A 27098-nucleotide genomic window follows, 5' to 3' on the forward strand; every position below is an offset into this window, starting at 1 on the left:
CCAGAAGTTTACAAACCTTTTACTTCAAGTGAATTAACTGCACCATAACTACTGTGAATGCAATTTTCTAAAATAACTACAGCAGCTCTTGCTGAATACTGCTCACCTTGGGCAATGCTCTGATGTTTATATTTGAATATCTCACTTTTTACGCCTGACTTTGTTTATAGATTAGAAGGGCAGCAGTAACAGCAGAACATTTAAACGTTTGTTTAGTACTTCATACAGAGATCTTCTAAATCTCCACGCCAGGAGAAATGCATAAAGTAAAGCTTCCTGTTTCTTAAATTGAAAAGCAAATTGATGTTCCATTTTCCACCTTTCCTCTAAACTAAAAGTGTTCTGTTAAAGGAGAACAGAAAATCAGGCTCTATACAGTAGAGCAAAGCAGTGAGAAGTGGCTTTATATTTTTACAAGGCTCTGGCCAAGGGCAGGAGGAGATGAGGAGACAGGACTTCCACATCCCATCAGCAGAGAAGGACAAAGGTCATTTTTGGGGACCTGGTAACAGGCAGGGAGTGCACCTTTACCTGCTGTTCAGACACAGCTACAGCACGAGATGCTCCTTGCAGTGACCAGCTGAAAAGGGAAATCCAGCAGAGAAGTAACACAGTCTGATCTGCAAGGATGATCCCCAAGGCAGCAAAGGCCATGAGGGGAACAACAAATACCACCTCACTTGAAGGGTAGGACACTGAACCATGTTCATATCAAGTCAGGCTCCAGGTAACCGACTCAAGCCATGCTAGAAGCAAAGTTTTGGAAATTAGTACTTAAATGTCAAGTCTTAACCTTTCTTTTTATTATTTTTTTAATATAGTCAAGTCTCTTTGGACTTCAACATACAACAACCATATCAAGAGAAAGTTTCTGCCTGAGCACACAAGCTCAGGACATCACTAAAAATTATGATGGCTGCTAGAAATATTCAGGTGATTGAAGATATCACTGTTCCCAACACCAATAGCTAAGGATGGAAAGTAGGACAACACAGAAACAAAGATACTCCCAACATCACTTGAACATTTCTGTATCACTTCTTAGCAAGGCCACACTGTGACCAAAGCCAGCACAAAACCAGTTCCTGCAAAGCCAGCAGAGGAGAACTGAGCAACATCATCCACTGCTTCAATAGACTTCCCAAGGATGTGTACACAGAAAATATTCTCTTCAAAAATTCCTTCTAAAACAACTAAACGATCACAAGTCTCAAGCTGTTTGCAGCATAATTACAGCCTGCTGGTTAATTCAAATTTGTTTTCCACAGAAACAAAGCAATATTTGGCTCAGTCGGTGCTATAAAGCTTTTGTTCCTTACAGCATTTAGTCTCTCTGGGAGCCTTAGTATCACATCCACATTTATCTATTTGACAAAAGGTTTACATTCATTGAGCCATTTGTAGCTTAAATTTGCAGACTCAGATTGTTTAATGATTCTAAATTAGAAACAGTTCTCTAATGACTTTTTGGACAGTTGGTGTTTGCTATTGATTACTACTATTAGAAACTGAAAAAGCAAGGCAAATACACATAACTTTGTGGCTTTTCTACAGAATCAGAGCTATTTTATTCCCTCTGTGTTGAAATAGGTAAAATTCAACAGTCAGAGGTGTCACAGTTTATGCTGGACTAACACTGCACTTACTTCCTGCCTTTTACATTTGGTGTTAAGTGTTCAAAAGTTAAGTCATAATTTTGGCAAGGCAGCTTAATACCTCCTGTGCACTACAAAACACTTCAGACAACCATTCTGCATGCACCACCAGATTACAGTTCCACCTGATGTGTCTTTAGTTCTCATACATAGAAATTGGTACACTTGCAGAATAAATTGTTCCTCAAAGTCTAAGGTGGCACCTACACCTTCAAGATTTAGTCATAGAACACACATCCCACTGTATTCCTGTAACAGAATCAGGAACAACTCCTTTCCAGAGTGATGGGGTTTTTTTCCCCTATATACTGTACAGAATAATTCTGATACCTTAAAAGCCAGCAAAAAAACTAAGTAAGATTCTGATATTAGGATTTGGGTTTTTCTCTACCATTCCTCTTGCTCTGTCACTTCTCCCAGTTGTTTTGTTTTGCCTTCATTACAACCTCCTGGTGAGAATGCAGAGGGACATTTAAATTTTAAATTGTAAAATATTTGTCTGCCTACATGATAAAGCATTTAGATCTAAGCATGCCAGATAAAAGATATGGGTGACTTATTCATCCCATGGGAAAAAAACATTTTTGCCATTTAGACACTGAAACAATCTCAGTCATTGCTGGACAAAATATTACAGCAATAATATAGATGTGTATTTGCACTTAAGTGTTATAGCTCCACAGTATTACACTACAATTCTCACTATTACCATTTAGAACAAGGGACTATTATTTTAAACACCAAATATTCACCAACACTAGAAAAGTCAGTGAGTAGAATGTGATTGGACAACAAGATTTTTCCACATTAACAAGGAAATAATGGCAAAAATGACAAACTGGCAGAACTGACATGCTGGCAGAACAGAGAGCAGGCTGAGTAACATATTCTAGATAATTCAATAAAGATGCTTTAGCCTGTCACAACAGAATGTCAATGTGCTATATAAGGAGACATATGGAATTTTGAGGACTTGTAAGCCACAGCATCATCTATAAAGGTTTCCCCTGAAAAAAACATCAGTGCCAGGGAACTTCATGGCAAACAGGTTGGGGTTTTTCCCCTCGTTTTTACCAGTTTATTACTGCAATGAAATCTCACATTTCAAAAGAATTGAAATTTGAAATATCTAGGAAGCAGTGTCTTAAAATGGAAAAGGCAGGTGAGTGTCTCTCCGTGTGAAGATCGTGTAGTCTGTCAAAGCTCAGGAGCTCAATAAAAAGTTCATTTACTAAAAATGACCAACAAAGGAATCAGACACACATGGGGTGGTCTCACAAAAGAGAACTAATACAGGTGGTCTGATGAATTATGCACACACAGCTTTCCCCATTTAAGTATATATCCCTCTATAACATAAATTCAAACAGCTTATTGTAGTGCAAATCAGATATTTGAAAGACAACACAAAAGCATTAACCTATATAACCTATATAACCAATATAAGCAGCTAAACCCAGCGCTGCTTACTCCAGAGTATTAAGAATTTATTCTACTTTTCTGCACAGTAACTGATTTCCATTACTGCAAAACATTTCCTATCAGACAAATTTCACAGCCACATGACTCAGGACAGACAGACTGTGTTGCAAATCTTTTGATAGTAATATATTTGGAATACCACATTTGCTTATTTCTCCTAACATCAGTCAGTTACTTATGAAAATACACGCAAAGGATAGTTGTAATTTCAAATATCAACATACTATTCCATGTAAAAGGATAGAAGGCATTAAGATTACAAACGGCTTATTCTGAACTAAGAACTTTTTCATTTTATTTATTTTTGAAAATGGCATGTAGGCAACTAAAAACAATTAACTGAGCATTTTACTTTTCAGAAAACAGCAGAGAATATTCTCACATGGCACAGCCTTATCGAACAATCCTCTGCAATACTATTATTGAAATAGTATTTTTGCATTATTGAATTCTTTGCAGTTTTCCATAATAGTACTTTAAATTCCTGAGTTTCCACAAACATTTCTTCCATTCATGCTAATGGAAGATGTGCACAACTTTGAAAAACAATCTAACATTGCTAGTGTAAATAAGAAAGAGTTCTCTTGGTTCTTAAGGTATGAGATGATGGGACCCACGAACAATAATTGGGATTCATGTTCCTTTATACCTCAAAGCTGTTCTAAACAACCAAGTGCAGAACTGCTCCTCACCCTCTCTGTAGTAGTGCTTTAATCCTTAACCTCTACTTAGGTCAGTCATTGGGTTTATTTCTTTTAACACGTGGCAGTCATGTTAAATGACAGCTAAGATGCTACAGAATGCCACTTTTTCAACTCTGTATTATTCATTTTGTCCTTTCCTCTGATTCACTTGCTGAAACTGCCCACATAATACATTAAGTCACCCAGGTCTCTGCCCACGTAGTTCAACACAACCACAAATATGAATATGATTTGAGTAGTGGTGCATAAACTTGCTCTAACAGCTTCCACACTTTTACAAAAGGAATCTGTATTCTAAATCCCAGCAATGTAAGTGTCATGAAAGAAAATGCAAAGCAGCCTGACAAAAATATGTGCAGGCACCCATAGCTGCTCATTCCTACCTCGTGCACTAAACCAGCTGCACTACACCTACATATACTGGCATATTCCAGCACTCCAATACTGATAGTCCCTGATTTTCCATATGCAATGTCACTGGATCTCTGTACCTTGGCATAAAGTTCAAGCAATTCTGGACCCGTTCCACCAGAAGACAGGGAATGTCTGCATTCCCCATCAGAGGGACCCCTTTGTGCTTTGTATAATGTCAGGAGTTACCTTTTGCAGTCAGGATGTCCTGAAAACATCCCTAATAAATGACTGGTGGTAAACAAAGCCCCCAGCCAAGAGGCAGCGAGTCACTGCTGCTCCTTCCCATTGCCAGGAAAGCAATGCCAGACCCAGCAAAACCAACAGACTTCCAAGTAACAGAACCACATCCTTGTCCACAAACTCATCAGCTCCAGTTCTGCAGGTCCTTCATGTCATGTACTGCCCATCCACAAGTTTCCTGCAGCACAGAACTCTCCAAGACAAGCCCCTCATACTTATTCACCACCTCAGGAACTGGCACAAACTTTTCAGGCAGACACTGAGCTAAACCTCTCCAGCTGCACAGACTGTGCAGGACAGCAAATGTTTCAGTGGTACTTTGTACACAGATGCTGCTTCATCTAAGAACACACTTCATCCAAGAAACCAAACATGCTCACAACCACCAGTCTCGGCAAGTGGACACAGAAACTAAGGCAGGGTTCAGGTACTGGGTACCCAGACCAGGTAAAACTAGTAATGTGTCCTGATCATAAGTTTAACCTCTAGATAAGTTACTTGTAACTCATTGGCAGGATGAAGTTTTTAAAGTTCAGGTCAGCTTTACCACAGAAACCTGAAAAATTGGAATTTCATTTTAAACACAGGGAAAAAACCATCACCTTTGAGACCTCCCTACTTTACATTCCAAACCACACCAAACCCCCTATTTTGTAAGATTAAGATGTCAAGTATTAAAGGGATTAAAAGCTCAATCATACCTTTGTGTACCCTAGAACCAAAATACCAAATATACACCTGTTCACCTGTGAATTCTAGAGTTTTATGGTCATTTATTTTACATCAATACACATACCGTTTCACATGCCACTTATTCCTCAATCTCTCACTCAAAACATAAGCTCTTTGCCAGTGTGCAGAATAGTACTTATGACAGAAAACTTATAAATATGAATGTGAAAAATACCGGATCATAAAACAGTAGAAAATTTACTGTAGTCTCTGCAAGTAAGGCAATTTATTCTATCATCTATTTTACTGGTCAACCTATATTATAAGGGGTTATTTAATCACTTGATATATTGCCTAATCAAATAGATGCCATTTGGTAATGTTTCTCATTCTTTATAATAAAGTATATGAATAATTTTAACATTAGATTTACAAGTCCTGCTAATGTCAGGTCTGTGTGCCAGTAAAGAAATGTCTTTATAAATATTGAGATACATTAACTCATTATAAAGAGATGATTAGGGCTGCTGATCACATATTTCTCATGCTCCAGATAAACTCAGTATCATATAGCTAAGCATGATCACTAAACCTGTTCATACTTGCAACACACTGAGATAATCAGCTACATGTTCCCATCACAAAAGCTGGAGCATGCACAGAGCTAAGATTAGCAATTTAAAGGCAAGGCACAAAAGGAACACTCAGTTTCAGCAGCAGATAGATCAGGTTGGGCTATTTCTGATTTTTCTTGCATTTAAAAGTACTACAGTTTAAACACCAAAATCATAACATACAACACTAAAGGCAGTCTTTCCATTAAAGAGGTTCAAATGCCTCACAACTCTTCTAACACCGTGACTGTCTTTGCATGTAAGTCATATTTTTAAAATACTCTGAGCAGGTAGCAGTTTAATGGAAATAGCTTGTCTTCTGGTGGCCTTAAACATATTTGATGCTTCCAGTAAAAAGGCTAAAGCACTTCCATGAAAATTATTCTTAAATTGGAGCGGGCACAGCACAGGTTCTCCACAGACAGGTTATCTCCCTCAGCCTCAGCCTTTCTGACTGAGAACAATAGTGACCACACACACGGCACTGGATTGTTTCAGCCCCACTGTTATCAATGCAGGTCTCAGCAACAATGAAAAAAGACACTTAGAGGACCTGTGTACCTCTCTCTTACAGCATGTCCCTGAAGCAAAAGCCTATCTGCAAGCAGATACAGGCTTAAAAGTACTAATATTGTAAGTATTAGATTGGAATACTATTGGAAAATACTAACCTTTACATTAATTTAATTTCCAGATAGGAAAGTCACCTATACTGCTATTTGTGCAATTTATAGCAACTCTTCCTCATTTTGAAACAGATGCTTCCTTAAATAAAAGCAGAAGCAATTCAGTACCCTGTGCTTAGTAGTTTTATTTCACAGAAGGAAAAAAAAAAGCCACCTGTATATGCTAACACAGAACTCGCAGCAACAAAAGGTGAACAAAAGCTGCATCAAGATCTGGCAAGACAAAGGCAGATTGTTGCCCTGAGTATTAAAATACTCCTTTATGTGAAGCTACTTTACATGGATGACCTGTGTAAACTGTAAAAGGATTCAGATATGAATGACATATATTTATGATTTTAAGCTTTTATTGCAACTTGCAATTTGTATTAAGGCTAAGACTTTAAAGAATAAAACAAGACCAAACAAGATGATTTCTTCTATACAAGAGCTCACACAAACAAAAGTGCAGTACAATACAGCAGGTGATTTCAAGCTCAATTTCCAAGTGTAATAGTCAGGAGGAGGAAATGTTAGCACATACACTATAAAGAAATCCTGCCAGCCTCAAAGCTGAACTTGTCAATTCAACATCAGCTCTACAAATTAACAGGAACACAAACTTTTCAAATGAACATATACAATATTATTATGAATATGGCTTAATCTGCACAATTTCTCTACGTTTCAACAAAAAGGGAAAGACTCGACACAACATCCATCATGAAACATCCAGGATAAACTCTGGGGGGTCTACACAGCAAACAAGATAAAATTCTGAGTGCCAATGTCATTTAATATATAACAGGGTATTTTGCCACAGGGTAGTCTCACGAAAAAAATTCCCACCTTATTATCCTCATTTCTCTCACTTACATGTATGCTGGAGAAAGTGGCGATGACCTGGATGTTTTAAGCACAGGAACTGGGAATTTCCAGATAGCAGGAGAGCTCGTTTTCCATTTCAATGGCATGTTGTCACCACGGTACTACAATAACAGTAAACAGCGTTTCCATAACAGACTACCAACTAGGACTTCCATTCCACACACTACTGACACAGCAGTGGCTGCTGCTAAGAACAAGGAAATGATTCTGCCAATGCCCTTAAACCGATGCTTCCAATCTGTAAAATAGGGCTGCAAGGCATCTCCTTTTAAATCCTGCTGTCCCCTAAAGCAATATGATGATTCTATCCTTCTAACTCAACAATAGTGCCACCTCGTTAGGGAAGCACTGACTGCAGTATATGCTTTAGAAAAAAAAGAAAGACTGCACTGTGCACACCAGCACAATGCAGCTTTATTTAATAAAAGAAGCTAATTTTTAAAGAGCTGTTTCTGATGCTATTGTTCTACCTTAACAGGGACACTGCATCACTGTACTATATTCTCTTCCTATTAACCTCATTTCTGACCAATGGAAGCAGAAAAAAAAACGGGTTTCATATGAAAATGAAACAACATACCTACTCAGAATACACTTGTCATCCTCTGAACATTCTTCTTTTGAGCTGCAACAATACAAATGGGATATAAATCTCAGCATAGCCTTAGGCCACGGCTAATAGAGATCAGTGACTAAATTCAGCAGCCTGTTTTCCTCCTGTGCAAGCTCTGACCAAACAATACAAGAATGCCATTATGGAAAAAGCCCATTGCAAAAATCAGTCCTTCTAATCCATAGCTAGGAAGACAAAATAAAGCACAAATCGCTGCAGGTTTCTGCATGTTCTTCTAATAGCTTCTGGTTCAGGATGCTCTCATTTTCCTATTCTCATTTCCAAGGAGGATGAGCAATATCTCATGCATTTTACAACATGCTATGAGAACACAAATACCACTCTGTCTTCTGCAGCAGAGAAGCAGAGACTAGCAGGCTGTTAATAGCAGTCCTTGTAGGAACGCTATCAACAATCTAATTCTCAACGCCCCCCCCAGCAGCTCACAAATTGCCTGAAGAACTGACAAAGCAGATGGTCACGCAGGTCCCCATCAGGGACCACTCTGCAACTCAGGGCTCTGCCTGCTGACCTCCCGGGGCTGATGACAGCAGGGAGCAGAGAAGGGAAACTATTAAAAAGGGAATGTAGATTTAATAGCGTATTACGCATAAGCAGAACAGGTTTCTAGGGAAAAGAAGGTAAAGCTACAGCTATATTGATTACAAGAAAAAAAAATTACTTTTAATGTATTGCCACAGTCAACCAAATCAGCACTAAGATGTTTAATCTACAGATTTCAGAATAGTCTTTGTACAGCATGACAATTTTTCTGTTCATCAGCACAGCTCAATCCTGTCACTAAAAAGCCAATACCCTGTCACGCTACTTAGTAATAAAGAATCAAACCAGGAGCTATTTTTATAAATTTCTATAAATTTAATCATTCTAATAACATTTAATAACACCCTGATCACTTTGTCGTAACAGTGAAGCCTACAGCATTACGTTTAATTTTGGGATGAAATCACCAGGGAACAATTGCTGCTCCTGAGCACCATTATTGAAAACATTTGCCCAAAATAGCTTGGGGCATTTGAAACTGTTACCACAACCACAGGCAAAGAACTAAAACAACCCAGAATGCCCAGAGTCAAGGACTCATTCAAAAGCAGATGCAGCTCTTGGACAAACAATTGAGGAACTCTCTCACACTTCTTTGAAGAAGTTCTAAATTACAAATGAGCAGCATTAACCCAGACAACAAATTTCACAGGAACTGGTACCTGGGATGCTGAACAGACATTACTGTGGAGGATAACAGTGCTCATATGCTGTAACTCTTAAGAAACACTAGTCCTGCAGAGAATGAGTATGAAGTATTAGCATAAAAAGTCATACTTTTAGCAAAAGAATTCATGCATTTACATGCCAACAGGCACACTTGGCTGCACACATGGTAAACACTGCGTGCAGTCTCATACCAGATAATGCCAGAAGGCCTGGAAGTCAAGTTGAAAGATGATAGACAGCAGCTATTATAAAGAAAAAAATCCCAATTTTGCATTCACCATCATGGAGAAATTGTCTTAAAATAAAATAAGCAAGTGCTGTTACTCCCGTCGTTACACTGAGTGCAGCCAGTGCAACCAACTGGGAACTGCCTGTGAAGTCTCTGTCTCTCTGCTCAGCCAACCCCAAGGAGATGACCACATTTTATTTATACGGCGACATTACTAATATAAAAGAATGAGGCTAAAGACAATCAATGGACTGTTTCTCCAAAAGTAACTCTTTAAGTACCCTTTTGACCAGTAAAATAAAAGCCAACTCAAGACACAAAGTCACTGTCAAGCATTGACTGGCATTTAAGTCAACCAAAGCACATCCAGAAATCAGTTACCTCTCATTTTTGACCCCAACAAGATCATTCACCCTACAAGGCAAAATGAGTCCTCAAAAACCTGCTCTCCCCTTTGGGTGCTTCTGGTCCCATTTATTTTTCCAATTAATCAACAAGTAACAAAAAACCCCCAAAACTTTACAGGAAAATCCACTAGCTGTAAACAATTTTTTGAAAACACATGAATCCCAAGCACTGCCCAACCAAATCTCCTCCCAATGTCCAGTACACACTACTCAAACAGACCAGGTACAAAATGCAGAATTGAAGAAAGTAGCAAAACTTGGTACTCTAAAAATAGGGAAATGCTTTCCACTTGCTGAAGAACAACCATGTGAGAAATGAATCACCTATCTTCACATAAGGAGAAAAACCATAAATCTCATTTTCTTCCTGACAGTCAGAGAACAGTTGTGTATTCACAGGGAAAATACTATTATAACATATTTTACGCTTTACATAAAGTATTCCTGCAACAACAGAAAATCACAGCATATTATTCTGATATTTTAATTAAGACTTGAGAATAAGAGTTTAGTTACACATGTAAAAATACAGGAAAAGTAATCCAATCTCCTGGTGTGCATTGCACCCACTGAATAGAAATTTTCTGTTCTCATGTTACATTGCTCTGCCACTCATCCTCAAATGAACTGGTTCTGAGGGCCAAAAGCAGCATCACAGCCCTGGACAGAATCCTACTGGCTGAGAAAACAGTTATTTCCAGACAACTGCTCTGAAAACACACCAAACTGACACACAAATTAGAGATTCGCTTTACGTTTAAAACCCTTAAATGTTGAAGTCCCATGATGATAATGGCAGAGATTACACAGCATTTGGGACCATACAAGGGACTTGTTTTCTGTGGTTTTCTCACAAGCAAGTTCACACTCAAAAGCATTTATATCTTGCTTCAAGTAACATACTTATTATCTGAATCTGTTATCTATCCTTCAGTCGGTGTACAAAAGATGAGAAAGCCTTTGGGTTTTAAGCAACCATTTCCATGCTTTTGTATCCACAGCTGCACTGACAGACAGACAGCAAAGTAACTGACAGTGTCAAGCACTTCTGCAGAAAATTCCTCCGTTAAGGAACAGGTGCATAAGAAGAAAAATAAATAAACAAAAAAGACCACCAAAGGTAAGATCCCAAGATGTCATTTTACAGACCTGAGATGTCAAGCAAGGCCAGAAGCTGCTGATTTGGGCGGCACAGCAGTGAAGTTCTGATCCCACATGAGAAGGAACACTGGAGAGTGCTGATATTAATGAACAAAGCATTTCTTAACCCTCTTTCTCCACCCCCACACCCCAAATCCTGCTTCACTATTGCCCAAGAACCAAGATTTGGCCCCAAATGAGAGGAGCAGGCGCTCAGCACCACACTCAGCAAGCACATGACCAAGTCACACACAGACCCACTCCCTGCCAGGCTGATCTCAGCACCTTTCCTTCTGCAAGCCCTCCCTGACCATCAGGGCAGGAACAGAGCTAAAACCATGACCCTGTGACTCCCCCTTTCCTTGGGATATCCTCTTCCTTTCTTTGTGCAACTCGAAGGCTAAGCTGCCACCACAGTGCTTTGTACGTACTGACTGTCAACATGTGCACCTTTGCTGCTTTTTACCAGCATTGTAAAATAAACACTGTCCTCTTACAACCCACCACATTTACATTTCTGGAGCATGTGTACTTCCAAGAAAACTTTTAAACCATCTCTGCATTTCCCACAAGACTTCCCTTCATAGTTGTTCAAAGAAGAAAAAGGCACAGGCAGAAAGACATATCAGAGCCCAGGCAACATAAAACTATACAGGTGTGAAAATAAGTATTCTTAGCCTTGGAATGCCACAGGATTTTTTGTAGGAAAACTATGCATAATGGAAGTCAACTTCTGGAAATGCAGCTGGATTTTCATCAGTTTGCACAGATTGAGTTTAACTTTCTCTCCTCAGTCTGTTAAAAACAAAACAAAATAAAATTTGCTCAGTCAAGTGTTTTGTTGCAGTTTAAAAAATTCACTGTTCCACTCTAACAAGATACTTATTTCTCTCCTTTTATTCATCTATTAAGTATCAGAGAAACTGAAAGCACTAGATGAAAATAGGGTTATGCTATATAGAAATTTTCTCAAGTCTTGCAAACCCTTTCAAGCATGACCTGAAAAGTCTTCTCACTTCCAGAACCTCAAGCTTCTTTTAGCTTTACAGAAAGAAAAATAGTCTAAGTTACAGTGACAGTGTGATTTACAACTCCCATTTTCATTTAGAAATTTAGACAACAGAAAGGTCAAAGTATTTGCATCACAAATATTACGTTTTCTAATATTTGACTATTTCCTATTAATAAAGTGCTTGTATAACAAGGCACCAGACCCAGACATACAGAAAAAATACCTTAATATGGTGGTAAGGCCAGTAAACAACTTTTGAGATTCTTTTCCCCAAACCTATATTCATTGATACAAAGCCATGTTTCCATTGTAAAACAGATATTTGTTATTAGCATTAGCAAAGCTCACTTCAGACTGAAGGCAGAAAATCAGTTTCACATTGGGAGGAACTGCTCTCACCTTTTCCATATCTTCAAACTAACAGCCTGATGAGTTGATGCATCCTACTACACAAGACCCTTTTGATACAGAATAAAATAAAGAACACCAAAACTACAATAAATTTCAATAATTAATTTCAATATCAAATCGTTTCAACAGTTTAAATATGGCTGTAAAGGCACAAGTCCAGAAACTGAACAAATAAGGATGCATAAAATTTCCCTTCAGGTTCCCTAAAACACTGACCGTGTGAGTTTAATTGGGTTCCTTATTCTGCTCTTACCCATCACATGGATGCTTCTCATGCCTCTATCTCTGGATTTTCAGTCTATTAAACTGCAGCTGTTCCAATTACTGGAAGAGAATAATTAAAAGATGGTGTTGACAGTACTGCCCCATATATGAGTCAGTTAATTAATACCATTTCTTTGGCAATATATTGTCAAAATATTCACACCAAAATTTGTATGAAAGGAAAACAAATCTCTGCCTAAGAAGGAATCTAAAGGAAACCAGTGTAATCACTGTTGCAGTCCCCTCACAGTGACACCATAAGATTCCACAAATATTGAAGTACAGAAAAAATTTGGCAATATGCACCTGCCAATTCTTTCACTGAAACTGCCACTTTTGTAGAAGTGACAAAGATCTGTCTTGCTACAAAACACTCTTTCAATTATTTCTTTTTAAATTTCATTAAGAAATAAGCTTTAAAACAGCTGAAGACAGTTCTGAGAATGACACATGTACTTTGACTTACTGTCCACTATGGTGTCCCGAAGAAATTCTTTTTACAAACGGAGGTTAAAAAGCCCTCAGACACCAGATATAAATACAGCATCTTTTGATCTACTGTAGTTGTACTGTAGACTTCAAGATGCACATGGCGTCATAAATGAAGCAGAGATGCTCACAAAGTAGTTACTATCGAATATATTTACTTCTTTTAAACTGGTTTGACAGCTCAAGGAACAAGGAATAATCACAAAACATAAAGAAGTGAGATAAACTCTGTTTGCAGCCAACCCCTGCTGCTGCCAAAATGCTGCAAGCAGTGCAGGTTCCCATCTCTATAGTGCTATTTGTAGGGCCATTCTAAAACAGAAGAAAAAATCCCCAAATCTTTAAATATTAAGCAGTCAGGGCATGTACCATGTGTTTAACAAAAAGTGCTGCAGTTTTCCATCCACCCACTCAGCATTTTTTCCTATATAAATGAGGAAATTGCTGCAGTAACGTTTTAGGATGCATCATTTCAGTGAAAATTATTTTTATACATAAGTATACATATGCATACTATATATATATGTGATTGTGTATATAGCATGTGTATATATACACATTCTATATATATATACACACATTATTTCTATCTATATTTGACACATACATATTACCCTGCATCTGATACAGCCACTTCCCCTTCCCTCCCAGACACTTCAGTCAGTAAAGATTCAAATTCTCACATGATTTTGAGACCAGCAAAATGTATGTTCTTCAACAAACCAGAGAGGCAGCAGCTGCTTGAGAAGGAATCATGCTGAGAAATTAGTTTCTCCATTTCATAAATTCTTCAAAACCCCACAACCCTGGTCTTTGCATCATTTATTAATAATAAGAAAAAAACCACTTGATAGTCTGAGTATGAAATTTCTGAAATTATTCAGCAACATCAAACAGTTAAAAAAACCCCACACCATTATTTTACACAACTTATGGATGCCCTGCATTTTCTTGTGTGTATTCTTGAAAAGGGATTTTTCTAAAATTGAGTTAAGATTTCTAGCAAGAAACCACTTTCAAGAGTCAAGATGCACTGCTAACTTAATTACAAGCTACAGGTTATAATATGCAAAAAACCTCAAACCAAACAAAAACCCACAGAACCCCCCCCCCCCCCCCCCCCAAACAACAACAAAACCCCCCAGCTTTGCTTGGGCAAATTACTCCTACATAAAAGGTATTAGGTAAAATAAGGTCTTAAAACACTTAGTAGGAGGTAAAACCAAAGTGAGTTAATGAAGATTTCCAATTTTGATCTAAGCCAATGTACTCTGCTGACAACACACTCCTAAGAAGAAATGCTTTTGAATTAACACCAATTTATTCAGAGAACTTTGCTCATCTTCCCTAGGTGATTATATTTAATAAATCAACACAGAAAGCTGAGTGCACAGTCACAGCAGCCAGACTGACCCTGCTGAAGATAATTGTCTGAAACAACAGTTATTTTTATTAGGTCAAACTGCAAACTACAAAGAATTTATTTCTAAACAGGTTCTCCACAGCTGTTATGGTCTGTTGGCTGCACGATTTATTTTAGTAAAGTATGCCTAAACACATTTACATATCTGACTCAAATGATGTAAACATATTAAACAATTTAGTAATTAAACAGAAGCTAGGATTGAGCACCAGACACTAACAACTTCAGTATTTCCCACACCACAGACAGCAAACACATGACCTGAGTCATGAGTTGGGTAAAGTTTTTTGAAAATATTCTTAAAATGAAAGTCTGTGGGCTTTTTCTTTCATCCTTCCATTATTTACACACAATCATTTTGCATTCTCTAAGCCTTACTGTCTTTATCCACTGGAGTGAGTTTTTGTGTTCCTTCACATCTACACCAAGTGTCCCTGATGAAAAGAGCAGGCACAGGAAAGCAAGACTAAAGCTCTTGTGTGCTTCTGTACTGACTCCATTTAATTGAAAGACAAAAAAGTTAACTTTTCCTGAGCACAGGAATTCTCACTGAACTGTCACTTGATCTCTGCTAACCCAAATCCACAGAATCTCCACTGTGGGCACTCAGGGCAGAGTCTCTTGGGAAGACTGACAGAGAATGAAATTGAAAAGGTTTTGAGAAAGATGCTGATACTTCAGGTCCACGTTGTCAGAAATCACTGTGTGCCACCTAGGAGACAAAAAAACCAGCAGGAATGCATCTTCTCCTGGAAGACTTGAAGCTGCTGCACCTTGTCCCCATGGCCACTGCAATGCAGCTGCATTCCTTACAGGAATCACAACAGACACTTAGATAGATGCACTCAATTTAATTATCTGCCATCAGCATGTTGGATACAAATTTTTATGAAATAGCAACTCAACCTTAGAGGTCAGCTTGCCTTCACACCAGGGATATGTGGAAAAGGCTTACACAGCAAAAATTTCCATTGCAAATTTATCACTAATGTTAATTGTTTATCCCTAGTGTTAATTTCCCACATGCAGTGTAAGGAAAAAAAAAGTTGTTTCTCTACACTAGAAAAGGAGTTTCAAGTCCACAGATCATTCCAACTAAATGCTGTGAGAGTAGGCAGAGTTAGAACCAAAGAAGAGGCCATGCATACTAAACCCCCATTCTTTAAATTTTTTCTTTTGCCCATGAGCCAGAGCCAAATAGGAATCAACTCCTACCATCTGACAAAGGCAGGTGTAGTCCAAAGACTCTTTCTCAAATGACAACATGGGAGAACTCCCTGGTTTGTTTACTCAGGATCCTCCCTTCCTCAGCAAATCAAGCCTCTGATAACCTCCACAGCACCTGTTCCCAAAAAGAAAGCAAAATCAAGTAGCCAGATCTCTTGTTTGGGTGGACTTCCACACCCAACAGCAGCAGTGCAAACTGACAAAAATGAACAGTTTTCACAGCTTGTTTCTCTTGGCAGGGGCCAGGAAGATGCGTGTTTGCAGCTCAGTGATGACTGACACCTCATGGATATCTGTAACCACCACTGCAGTCCTGAGTGTGAGGAACAGCTTTAATTTCAGGATTTCTGCAGAACTGGATACCACCTCTTCAGAAAACATCTTGTCATCTTCCATGGCAAAAAGAGGTTTTCTGCAAGTTCCCATGGGTGAGTGTTGTTATTAGAATGATCCAAGGTCACAGCCTTTCACATGGAGCTGAATGGAGGGTGTTCAACCCATGAGTGTGTTCATGCCACAGAATTAGCACAATATTAGTGGTCATCAACATTTAAAATAATACATGAGACTTTCAAAATGCATACCTTGGTTACATGTAGATTTTCACAAAAGAAAAAAAAATCATGATCAAAAACCACTATATTCTAATTCTAAATCAACAAATGCCAAAATTCCTGTGTAATAATTAAATTATAGAAAGAAAATTACAAAGTACTTTCATCTCTAGCAGTTATGAGAACATAAATTTAAAGCAAACTCTGCATTTCCTAGGCCAAGTTTCAAACGATGCAAGTTATTTCAATTTTGCTATGGTGGGCAAGCTATTAATTCATTTCCAAAAGCAGATTTAAAGTGACAGTTTTAAGATATTCACTTAGCAGATTGGAAGAACTTGGCAATTGCATACCCCTATTTAGTGACAATGTAACTATCTGGATAATTTAGGATCAAATCAGGACATGCTGCTTTGCATAAAATAATTGTACATACCTAGAAAAGTCTAAGTGCAAGATGTTTTTAGAAAGGCCCACTGAAAGAAAAGCAACGTTATTTGCATTTTTAACAACTATGAAATATTTAAATCAAATAAAGTCTCCTGATTATAAACCTTTATTTCATAACACTTTGAACACAAAGCAGAAGTTCTGTGCTTTCAGCAATGGCCACGCAGCAGCTACTGAAGGTCTCGCTGCTGAGAAATTGAACCACAGAACTCCACAGACTCCTGGCAGTTTTCTACCTTTTCACAGCGTTGTACATGTGACCACATCCCTTCACCCAGGTAAGCCCCCTCCAGAAACACAGAACTGAAAACCAATCGTTGAAGCACAAAGGAAGAGAGCTCTGCAGAGGTGGGTGAGAGGCTCAGCCCAGCGACAGCCACAGCCACTGGAGCTGGACCACTTCCTCCCACCCACCTCCCAGGGCCTTGGTCAGCAAAGGAAAGGCTCGAAATGCTGCAAAAACTCAAGGCTCCCATGCAAAACAGTCATATCCTTCTCATCTGTGCTGCTCTAATGAATCACAGCAGGCTTAGGGTAGACCACATAAGAGGAAGGAAAAAAATAGAAAAAAATCAAAAATATGAGTGTGGTGTAGAAGTCCTTGGGGTGAAACAGCATTGCACAGCTGGGACAGGCAGAGAAGCAGCACAACAGTCAGACAGAACATCAGGCACCTGGGATAACTTCGAGCTGGGACAAGCCTTTGTCTGAAAGAGTTGGAAGTAAAGCAGTTGTAATTCAGGTGTTTGTCTGCCAGAGGGAGCTGAAGGAAAGAGAAAACAATCCCATGTATCTCATTCCTTCCAAAGTTTCAGGGTTGTCCTACACCAATTAATTTAACTACTTGGAAAAAACCCACTATTTTAATGCAAAATGAACCCCAGCAGTGTCTGGCACGGGTCAGTCACAGCCTCGTCCCTCACAGGGCACCCCTGCACAGACACTGCCAAACCCTTGCCAACCACACCCAATGCACTCTCTATCTGAGTAAGTACCTCTAGACCCTGGAATGAAAACAATACTTACTTTTAAAGTACATTTAAGTACTTTTTGATCAAGACTACAGTGGACATGACTGTCCCAGAGACAGCTCAATAAGAAAAGCATCACATGAGATGAGATCTAATACCTTATTACCTCAGCTTGTCATGAAATGCAGGCAACACTGCACAAAGACTAAGTTTCCAGTTTGTCAGAACAAAATACATATTATCTGAAAATAGACTGTGACAAAGGCATACTGGGTTTTTTTGCACAATTTTTTTACCTACTGCTTCTAACACAACATTGGTACACCTACAAATCTGCATTTGGTTAGTTGCTACAGCACAAAACTGTAATTTATAAATTAATATACTCATAATTTATTCTTTCTAGTACCAGTTAAAATGAAGAGCTTAAAAAAAACAGGAATTGGTGTCATTTGGCAAATTGGTAAAGCAAAATATCCAAACAGTGGGAAACTGGGATTCTGTAAAACACCTCAGGAAAGAATTGCACTGACACACGTGATGGACAACCCCTTCCTTCCCTCCCTGCACTCTCAAGTAAACTATTTCCAACTTCAAAAACTTAACCTATAATAGCCAGCATGAATCCCAGCAGAGGTTTCATATTTTGAAAAAAAAGCAGAATGGATATACCTTTAAATGTTAAGGTCCAAGCTGATGCAATTTCCCTTAGATCAAAATTTCACCAACAGCTTTAAGTAAGTGTAGGAGCATCCTGTGCATTTCTTGCAATCGAAACACTTTTAGGAAAATCTGTTGTGCCACCTTCTGGTATTCACAAGAACTACTCTACAAGATAAATATTTTAATACACTCCCATTTTAAATGGGAAAAACCCCCAACATACAAACAGAAACATTAGTTCATATATGAAATGGATGCAAAAAATTACTTTCTTAAACTTTTGTTGATCTGTGCAACATCATAGCCAGGACTAGCTGGTTGGACCAGCTTGTGCCAGCCTCAAAGTTCCTAAGCCCAGGAGTTGGACTTCATGATCCTTGGGGATCACTTTCAGCTCAGGATATTCTGATACCTGCTGACAAATTAGCACCATTTCCCCACATTCCCTGTTTTGAGATACCCTGGGGCTCTGCTCCATGTCACCAGGTACAGCAAAGGAACTGGGAAAGGCAGAGAGTGAAAAGGATGACAAAACTTATGAAATGGCTTCTGTACAAGGATCAGCTTTCACAGAGCACTTAGCAGGGAAGGCAGACAGGGAGACAAAACACATTAAGAGTCCATGGTGTCACAAAAAGCACTGTAAAGGTGGGTTCATTATTCACCAGCTGTTCAACACAGCAAAGAGAAAGTTTCACACAGAACTAGCAGATGTTTGGTGGAAAACTAAAAAACCAAAACAAAAATACCACACACTAAAAAAGCCCCAGAGGAACCTTACTCACATAACATGTTTCCGCTCTCCCGCTCTCAGCTTTTCAGTAACCATTTCTTATTATGACACAGATTCACAGAAGCAACTGAGAAAAACAGTTTAAAAAAAAAGTGCTTTGCACAGGGAGGCTCCATAAGGTGACTCCAGCAGTCACATACAAGGCCAGCAAACAAACTTCACCCTACCTCTCACTATAAAAGCATCCTTAATATTGTTGTGAGACACACACGTGAATATGTAAGAACAACTATAAAGCCCCTTCCCTCTGTATTATGCCTGGACCTATGCAATATAATATGTACTGCTCAGCACACAAGGAAGGATGAATTTAAACTTACACTTCAAGAATTTTTTATCTTTTCCAACCCAAACCTTCAATATAAAACTGTTTCTAGATGTCAAATTTCCACTGACAATTTCTCACACACAAGAAGCTTCACTGAAGGAAGAAGACACAAAATTAGGTACGAACTAACATTAACAAATTATGTGAATAACTAACTCCAAAGTGTGTCAACTCTGATGCTTCACTATTCCTCCCAAGACATATATCCAGTGATTCTCCAATCATAGACAATCTATGATGGAGAAAGTAGGTATTTATGGCTATAATTTTCCACTGTAACTTTGAACTACAAAGTTTAACTATATGAATTTAAAATGCAATTAGGAAGTTTGGCGTAGGTATCAGACAAACCCAAGACCATGCCAAGGTACTTGTGTACAAGTAGCAGAACCAACATAAGACAGCTGAAATACAAGGACATCCATATGTATCCCCACCTGCTCATCACACCTTCCCACAAGCCTTTGCATATTCATTCAGCTATGGATACTCAACTCTCTGCAGTGTGTGTATATATATATATATACACATTATATATATATTATATATATATATATAATCATTTTCTGAATCTCTAAACAAATCAAAACTTCTGTCAAACAAAGCCTTTATTCTTACAATTAAGGTATATTTCACTCGTTCAGCAGTTTGTTTTCTGGAGATGCTGTAATTATGACTTTCCCTACTTAAGGCAGAATGATAATATGCAGGAGGGTATACACACATTACAATAAATACAAGATATTACTTTCATTCACAAGCAACACCATAAGTCGTGCTGCAACACCACCTAATTTGCCTGAAGGATTTTCCAAGAACCTCAGAAATAACAAATACAACAGCAAAGTTGAACAATACTACTTCAGGAGATTCATGATAGCAACTCAGATCAGACAGAATGTGACTGTGACCAGCTGAACAAAGTCTTGCTGCATAATGCACAAAGCATTGCCTGGAAAATGCAATGCTATAACCCCACATAACCAACTGTTTAAAAAAATAAAAAAAAGTCGTGCACTGACATCAGTCATGCCTGAACTGCTCCTGCCTGCCCATGTGTTTACAGACATTTAGAAGTGGAACTGAATAGATTTCTGCAGTTCAGCAAAGCATTTCTTCACTCACATGGAACACTGATTCTAAATTTCAAACCTTAGACTGAAAGCAGTGTTGGTGTCTTGCAATTCAAAGGCAATCTCAAAGAAACTCAGTACTTCCATGACACTAAAATCCTTGAAGGCTGAAGCTTTTGGGCCTTTGAGCAGCATATCCTGGGAACATGAAAAGAAGGCAAGATTAATTCTGAGGACACCTGGGAAATCTCTGCTGAGCCAGCCATATTTTATTCCAAATCCAAAAGCACAGGATACAGAACTCAGATTAGGAAGGGAGGAAGGCAGGGCAGTAAGCCAGATATTTATTCAATAGGGTCAGTACGGAACTCAAAGCAAAATGCAGTTGGTAGCTCAAGATAAGATAAATGTGTGCCACAAGAGTCTCTGTACACACTGAAATAAAAACTGTCCAATGAACAATAAACTTACACAGGGAAACCAACAGTTACAGCCACTACTGGACCACAGGAGTTTTACATAAACACTGTTACAGAAGGTTGTTCTTTCTTGAGTGCTGCTCATCAGATTTCTGCAAACTTATGTTCTGGCTCATATCCCGAGTCAAGCAACAACATGCACAAACATAACATCTTCTTCTGTTCTATTCTTTCACTGAAGTCAAAACATAAGCAAACTACCAACATTGCTGCACAAAAAACAGCCTCTGGGGAGAAACTTCTAAAACATGACAACATTTTGCTGGATCCTGAAATATGCATTCAGGGACTTTTTTTTTATTTGGGGGGGAGGTTGGGCAGATGGCAAATAAGCAATATGAACACCAAAGACTGATTTATTAAACAGAAAAATCTATATGAAGACTCCCAAGTACTTTAAATAATGACATTCAATAAACACTTAAGAAGTTGTCCAGGATTCCCAGTCATTGTATCAGGGACCTTGATGTAAAATAACTAAATATAGTTTGTGTAGATAAGCAGCCTATTTATGATTATCTTTAATCAACACCCCAGAACAACGCACAAGGCACAGTATGACTAAGCTTTTACTTCATTGCTCTAATCTGATGACAGTACTCAGAAACCAAAGGGCAAAAGTAAAATTAACTAAAATTACTGAGCTTTAGCTTTCCGGTGTTGAATGCATAAATTCTTTTTAAAAGCAAATTCCACCAATGTGATTCAGTTAATTTACCTTCCTTCCACCCTTTGGTCCCGAAGTTCTGCACTGGTCTTCTAACCCAGTACCTTAACTGTCCAGAGAACAAGGCCATTCCTGTTCTCCAGCATCACTCCTCATTACTCCTGAAGCATGCAGAGCAGATGGATGGCTGGCCCAACTGCACACCAAGCCAGCAGGCACCATGTAATTACTCCTCATCAGCCAAAGTCTTTGTCACAGCCCACTGAAGAGCAGCAATGAGAAGGATTTCCGGTTCCCAATGACAGACCAGTGATGTCCTGGCAAAGGCCCTGAGCAAAACCCGAGACAGACAACCATGTATTTTGCTATATGAGCCCAGCTCTAATTATCTGAAAACAGAACTGAACACAGTCACATTGGTTCTCTAATTACTGAGAGGACAGAACAAGAGAGGACAAAACCTCGCTGTGAGAGCAAAGAGGAACCCAGACAACAGTCAAAGATGCTCCTCTAGGCAGGAGAGAACAGCTTTACAAAGCCGGTGAATTCCTCTGCTTCCGTTCTCATGTTCTGCTTCACTCCCACATTGTTCTTACTCATTCAAATCACATCAATTCACATTTAAGCAACTGCAAACATGGCTTTGCTCTCCTAGTCCAGCTGGGGTTCTGAGGGACTTGCTGATTTGTTCACACATGTCCTCTGTGCAACAGAGCAAATCAAGACTGTCTGAAGATTAAATACACTCACTTCAAATTAATTTTCCTCCCAGACCCTTGGTTGATGCACCTCCACTACCTAGCTGTCAGCTTGGATTCAACTACCCTGTAACATGTGAGCTGGAGTAGAAGAATGAAACCAGAAGTCTGGAATTGGGAACAGGGCAATTGCATGCAGAAAACATTTGGAATCCAACATGATAGAACTGGATGTGGTAACACAGCTTGGGAAGATGGAAGGAGATTAGCAAGAAGCTCAAGTTTCAGAAATGTCACAGGAAGGTCAGGCACAAACATGCAATATTGTGACACAGCAGAACAGCAGTAGTTACAGCTGAAGGTTTCCTGTGACAGACTTCTCCATTGTAACACTGCACTTATCTTCAGTTCTTAAGTTCGCTGCTGTTATCTGTGGGAACCATACTGAGTTTGGATTTCAGAGTGCATCTGTTTGTGGGATTGGTAGTCACCAGGTTGTAGGAGCACACACTGTTTGAAAAGCTGAGCTGTTTCCCCGAACAGCATTCACGGCCCCAAAGGATACTTGTGTAACACCTCTGAAGATGACGTGAAAACTTAACAGTTGCTTCAACTTTCACTGTCCAGGGCAGGACATTAATGAAAATACAACCCAAGGCCTCTCACCTTTACAAGATGACATTAACAACATTAGCAAGCTCGAAGTGCAGCTTTTAAAACAAATCAGATTTAGATGCAAAACCCCTGCTGATCTCCCCATACAGCAAACACCCAAGCAAGACTCAGTATCCTGTTTTTCCAGCAGGCTCCACCACTGTGCAATTGCTTTCCAAGATATGCCTGATTTTGCATCCAGGTGAACTAAAACTGATTCAGACACATCCCAGATATCCAATGCAATAGAATAATCAAAAGTGTATTACCAAGCTGCACATAGGAACATACACAGGCAGAACACCTCCAGCATTAAAAAAAATTGAATACACAAGTTTTAGGGAGGGTTGATTCGTTGGATTTTATAATGCAAGTTTTTTTGGTGTCCAGGTTTTTTTTTCTGTTCAAATAAGGCACAAAAATACGCATCCTTCAGTTGTTTTGAGGTGAGGAGGTGGGCATGTAACTTTTTTTTTAAATGTAGGAAGTACCAAACTACTTAGCACCCATGAAGAAAGGGACAGTTCCCTTTTCAAAATTAGGTCACCTCTTAACAGAAAAATTGAATAAAACAGATCAAACACGCCCACAAAAAATGTTCTATTTATTTTCCCCTTCCCTTTATGAATTGCAGGTTTAATCCCTCCACATCTGACTATATGGAAGGACACTGATCATTGATTCTAGCTGAATATTAGCACCAAAAGAATTTTCTGGGAGTAAGGAATTTAAAAAAAGCATTGTTGCTTTTCAAGATTACAACTTCTATGTCAAAAGTGTTCATTTAAATGATTAGCTACTGGCTAAACTAGATGAAATCGCGTATTAAAATTATCCATTTTTTTCAAACAACAGGAGTTCAAGTTTTTGAATGTTTTGTGCATTATCAATTTAAGAACTATGCCAGTCTGTACCCCAAAGTCATACATCCAGTTAAAATACAGGGTCACAGTGGATAAATTCCATGCAGAAAAACAAGTGCCATACTCCCTCAACGGGACAGTGCCGTACACACTATGTGAGTAGACTATTTTAGATTTAAGACTTTACAGCATCTTACCATAAGCACAAAGCAGCTTTGGTTAAAGCTCCTCGTTTTAACTTGATGCATTCAAATAAACAGCAAACGGAGCAGGGAAACAATAACTCATAACCCTACACCCATCACAAAAGGGAAAGTGACAATCAGCATGAGACAACATTGCACACCTAACAATGTCACCAGGTGGAGAACTTTACAGTTATTTCAGAAAATAAACTGCTTACACAGTACTGAACATCCTACAAACCAGCCAGACCTTCCAGCCAGCCTAGCCTGCATCACACAAAAAAAAATGCACTGAATTTTTTTTCTAGTTCTTCATCTTCCAATTTTAACACTTACATGAATATATTCAAAAGGCTTCACATGACAGTGTCAACATTCCCATTTTGAATGGAAACGTACCTCAATGTATTCAAGTGCACATGTCTGGAAATGAAGGACATAAATTCATGGACCTAATGAAAAGGAGAGAAAACACTTGTAATGTCACTGCTACGGACAGAGAGATGCACAACTGCTAAATAAAGTGAAGTACAAAAGAATAACTAGAGGGAAATAGGACTGAGGAAGTACTGTTTGAGATCACTGGAGACTGGAAGCTTTTAAAGATGGAGAGAATATATACATAGTAACTCTGCTCTAAGGAAAGCTTTTATAATTTTTTCTTCAAAGTTTCAGAGCATTATTAATTAAAGAGCCATTTTTTATGCTAAGCAGGAATGTGACTGACCAAAACACTGGTAAGAGGTTGTGTGCACACAACAGAGGAGTGACAGAAGGATGCAGGAATTCCACCCAGGCACAAGTCTGAAAAGTGAAACTTGAGACTAAATATGCTCAAGTCACCATAAGTGCATCCAGCAGACAAGAGGCACTTGTGCATCTGTTTAGAAAAAAAAAAAGGCAGAAAATCTGTTGCTTCTAATCCAGGATCAAACATGTAGGGAAAAATCCCCCCCGGAAGCAGAGAGCAGCATACTGAAGAGTTTGGTCATTCCTAAAGAATGATTTAGCTACTGCCAAGACATAACTTCAATAACTTAAACTTTTGTTCCATGAATTATCTGTTTAGACTGAAACAAAAGTACACAAAATCAGTCAATGAAACTACAGAAACTACTTTATTAGATTTCTTTAGTCTAAACTTGCTAAAAGAAGGTTGTTTAATGTCAATATAAGCCTTGGAACAGAAATAATTGATTATTTATTCTTAAAACGAATGCTCAAAAACAGTTCTTTAAATATACTAATTCAATCAAAGTAAAGGTTTAAGTGGCATTAGCAATCAAAATTAAAAATGTGGAATTCTTAAATGGCATTAACAGAAAATCCTAGTTATGAACTATGTTAATTAATGCGCTAATATTTTCAACCACCTATAAAGGAAAATAAATCCTACCAACATACTGAGACACTCATAGTCAGGCTGCTGTGTTTCATCTAGGGCTGAAGAAACACACATGGTACATCCCTGTCACTTTCTCAGACAAACATCAAATCAAAACTATCATTCCTGGCAGGGTGAAGCTGTTACAAAGAGTGTCAGAAACTTTTGTGCCAACAGCTATTTCATTACAAACCTAAGACACCTAATCTTACATTATTTTTTCCAATTATGTCCCTACTCAATTGCAAAAAGTATGAAAACTAATCAAGATAGAGCATGTAGTTCAAATACCTTCTGCAGAAACATACTGCACTACAAAAATAATGATTTTTCTAATTTCTTTGAAAAACAAGCCCAGGCACTCCAACATAAATTAACCAGATCAACCAAACTACCATTACAGGTGTGCAAAGTACAGCACAAAACAATAGTAAAAGTTTTATAGTTTCCATGTTCACATTAAGAAAGAAACATTATGTTTTAAATCTATCTTTTCTCTTTATAAAAAAAAGAATAAGCACAAAAACATTAAACAGCAGGCATAGCACAACCGAGACAGAATCGTTAACTTCAGTATAGTTTAGGACACAAATCCCTTTTCAGCTCTATCAGAAGATAAGCAACTGTTACTGCCTCCTTGTTCTAAAATTGGCCTTCGGATACCTAAAAGCAGATGCAAGGGCAGCTGGATCAACAAAAGCAGAAAAACACACAGAAACCTTGGATTAGAGAACTGTTCAAGACTAAGCCTGGGTGTTCTTCATGCTTGATTTTAAAAATCATGTAGTCCATTATGTGAGGAACAAATTAGCTAACAACTAACTAACTAACTTTCAGTTCTGAAGTTACTTCTTAATTAGCTGGTGCAGAATTTCTCGGTTTTCCAGATGGGAAAAAATGGGTTTCCAGGCTGCCAGCCTGAAAAATCCCACCGAGATCTCTGCAGGAGTTCAGGCACTGGCAACACACCTGTCAAGCAGCGCTGCTGCCACCTCCACTCTGAGCACAGAATGATCCAACGCCACCTGGCTTAGTAACTTTGCTGTTGACCAAAGGAGGTAAAACAATCTGTCATTTTAGATGACAGTGGCCACACTGAACTCTGCTCAGCATGGCAGGACAAAGGAAACGTGCTATCCATCTCCAAACTGACTCGTGGGGTTTTCACAGAAATATGCCAAGACCATTAACAGCGGCAGAAAGAAAATCGACTCAGGAATAAATCTCATCAACTGAAAAGTCTGAAGTCAAAAAAGGACAAAAATTGTGACATTATAAGAAGTACCAGTCTCAATGAAAAGCCTTTATCCAAATCTTCCCCACAGTTGGTGTACACAAACTCTTTCTGCATTAATTTCCTCCCTACTGCTCAGCTGTGTTGCCTGTTGCTGCTACTCCCTTGGCTACCATAAACTTCAATTAGTCTTCTTTCAGCTTGCAAATGCAGGAGCTAAACCAGGATGGTAATTTCTAATTAACTTGTATTGTATTTGCATGGCAAGGTTTAGGTAACAGGGGGGCTTCCCCCATGCCTGACAGAGCCAATGCCAGTTG

General features: G+C 38.6%; 1 protein-coding gene across 7 annotated transcripts in view; it reads right to left on the reverse strand.

Annotated features, from left to right (window-relative positions):
• KLHL13 (kelch like family member 13) overlaps positions 1-27098 on the reverse strand; it is a 76973-nt gene that overhangs the window by 25935 nt on the left and 23940 nt on the right. The window contains exons 1-2 of one of the 7 annotated variants that reach the window (XM_071569110.1): positions 7915-8003; positions 7323-7435 (exon numbers count right to left, since the gene is read on the reverse strand). The exons of 3 other annotated variants lie outside the window; for them this stretch is intronic. In XM_071569110.1, coding sequence (XP_071425211.1) covers positions 7323-7420 — 98 coding nt within the window. In that variant the 5' untranslated portion in view covers positions 7421-7435; positions 7915-8003. Of the gene's footprint in view, positions 1-7322; positions 7638-7914; positions 8304-24559; positions 24613-27098 lie in introns of those variants that run through there. 3 more of the 7 variants (XM_071569114.1, XM_071569116.1, XM_071569109.1) reach the window with 3 other exon arrangements.

This window comes from Pithys albifrons, chromosome 14, assembly GCF_047495875.1.
Source record: "Pithys albifrons albifrons isolate INPA30051 chromosome 14, PitAlb_v1, whole genome shotgun sequence".
Classification (NCBI taxonomy): Eukaryota; Metazoa; Chordata; class Aves; order Passeriformes; family Thamnophilidae; genus Pithys; species Pithys albifrons.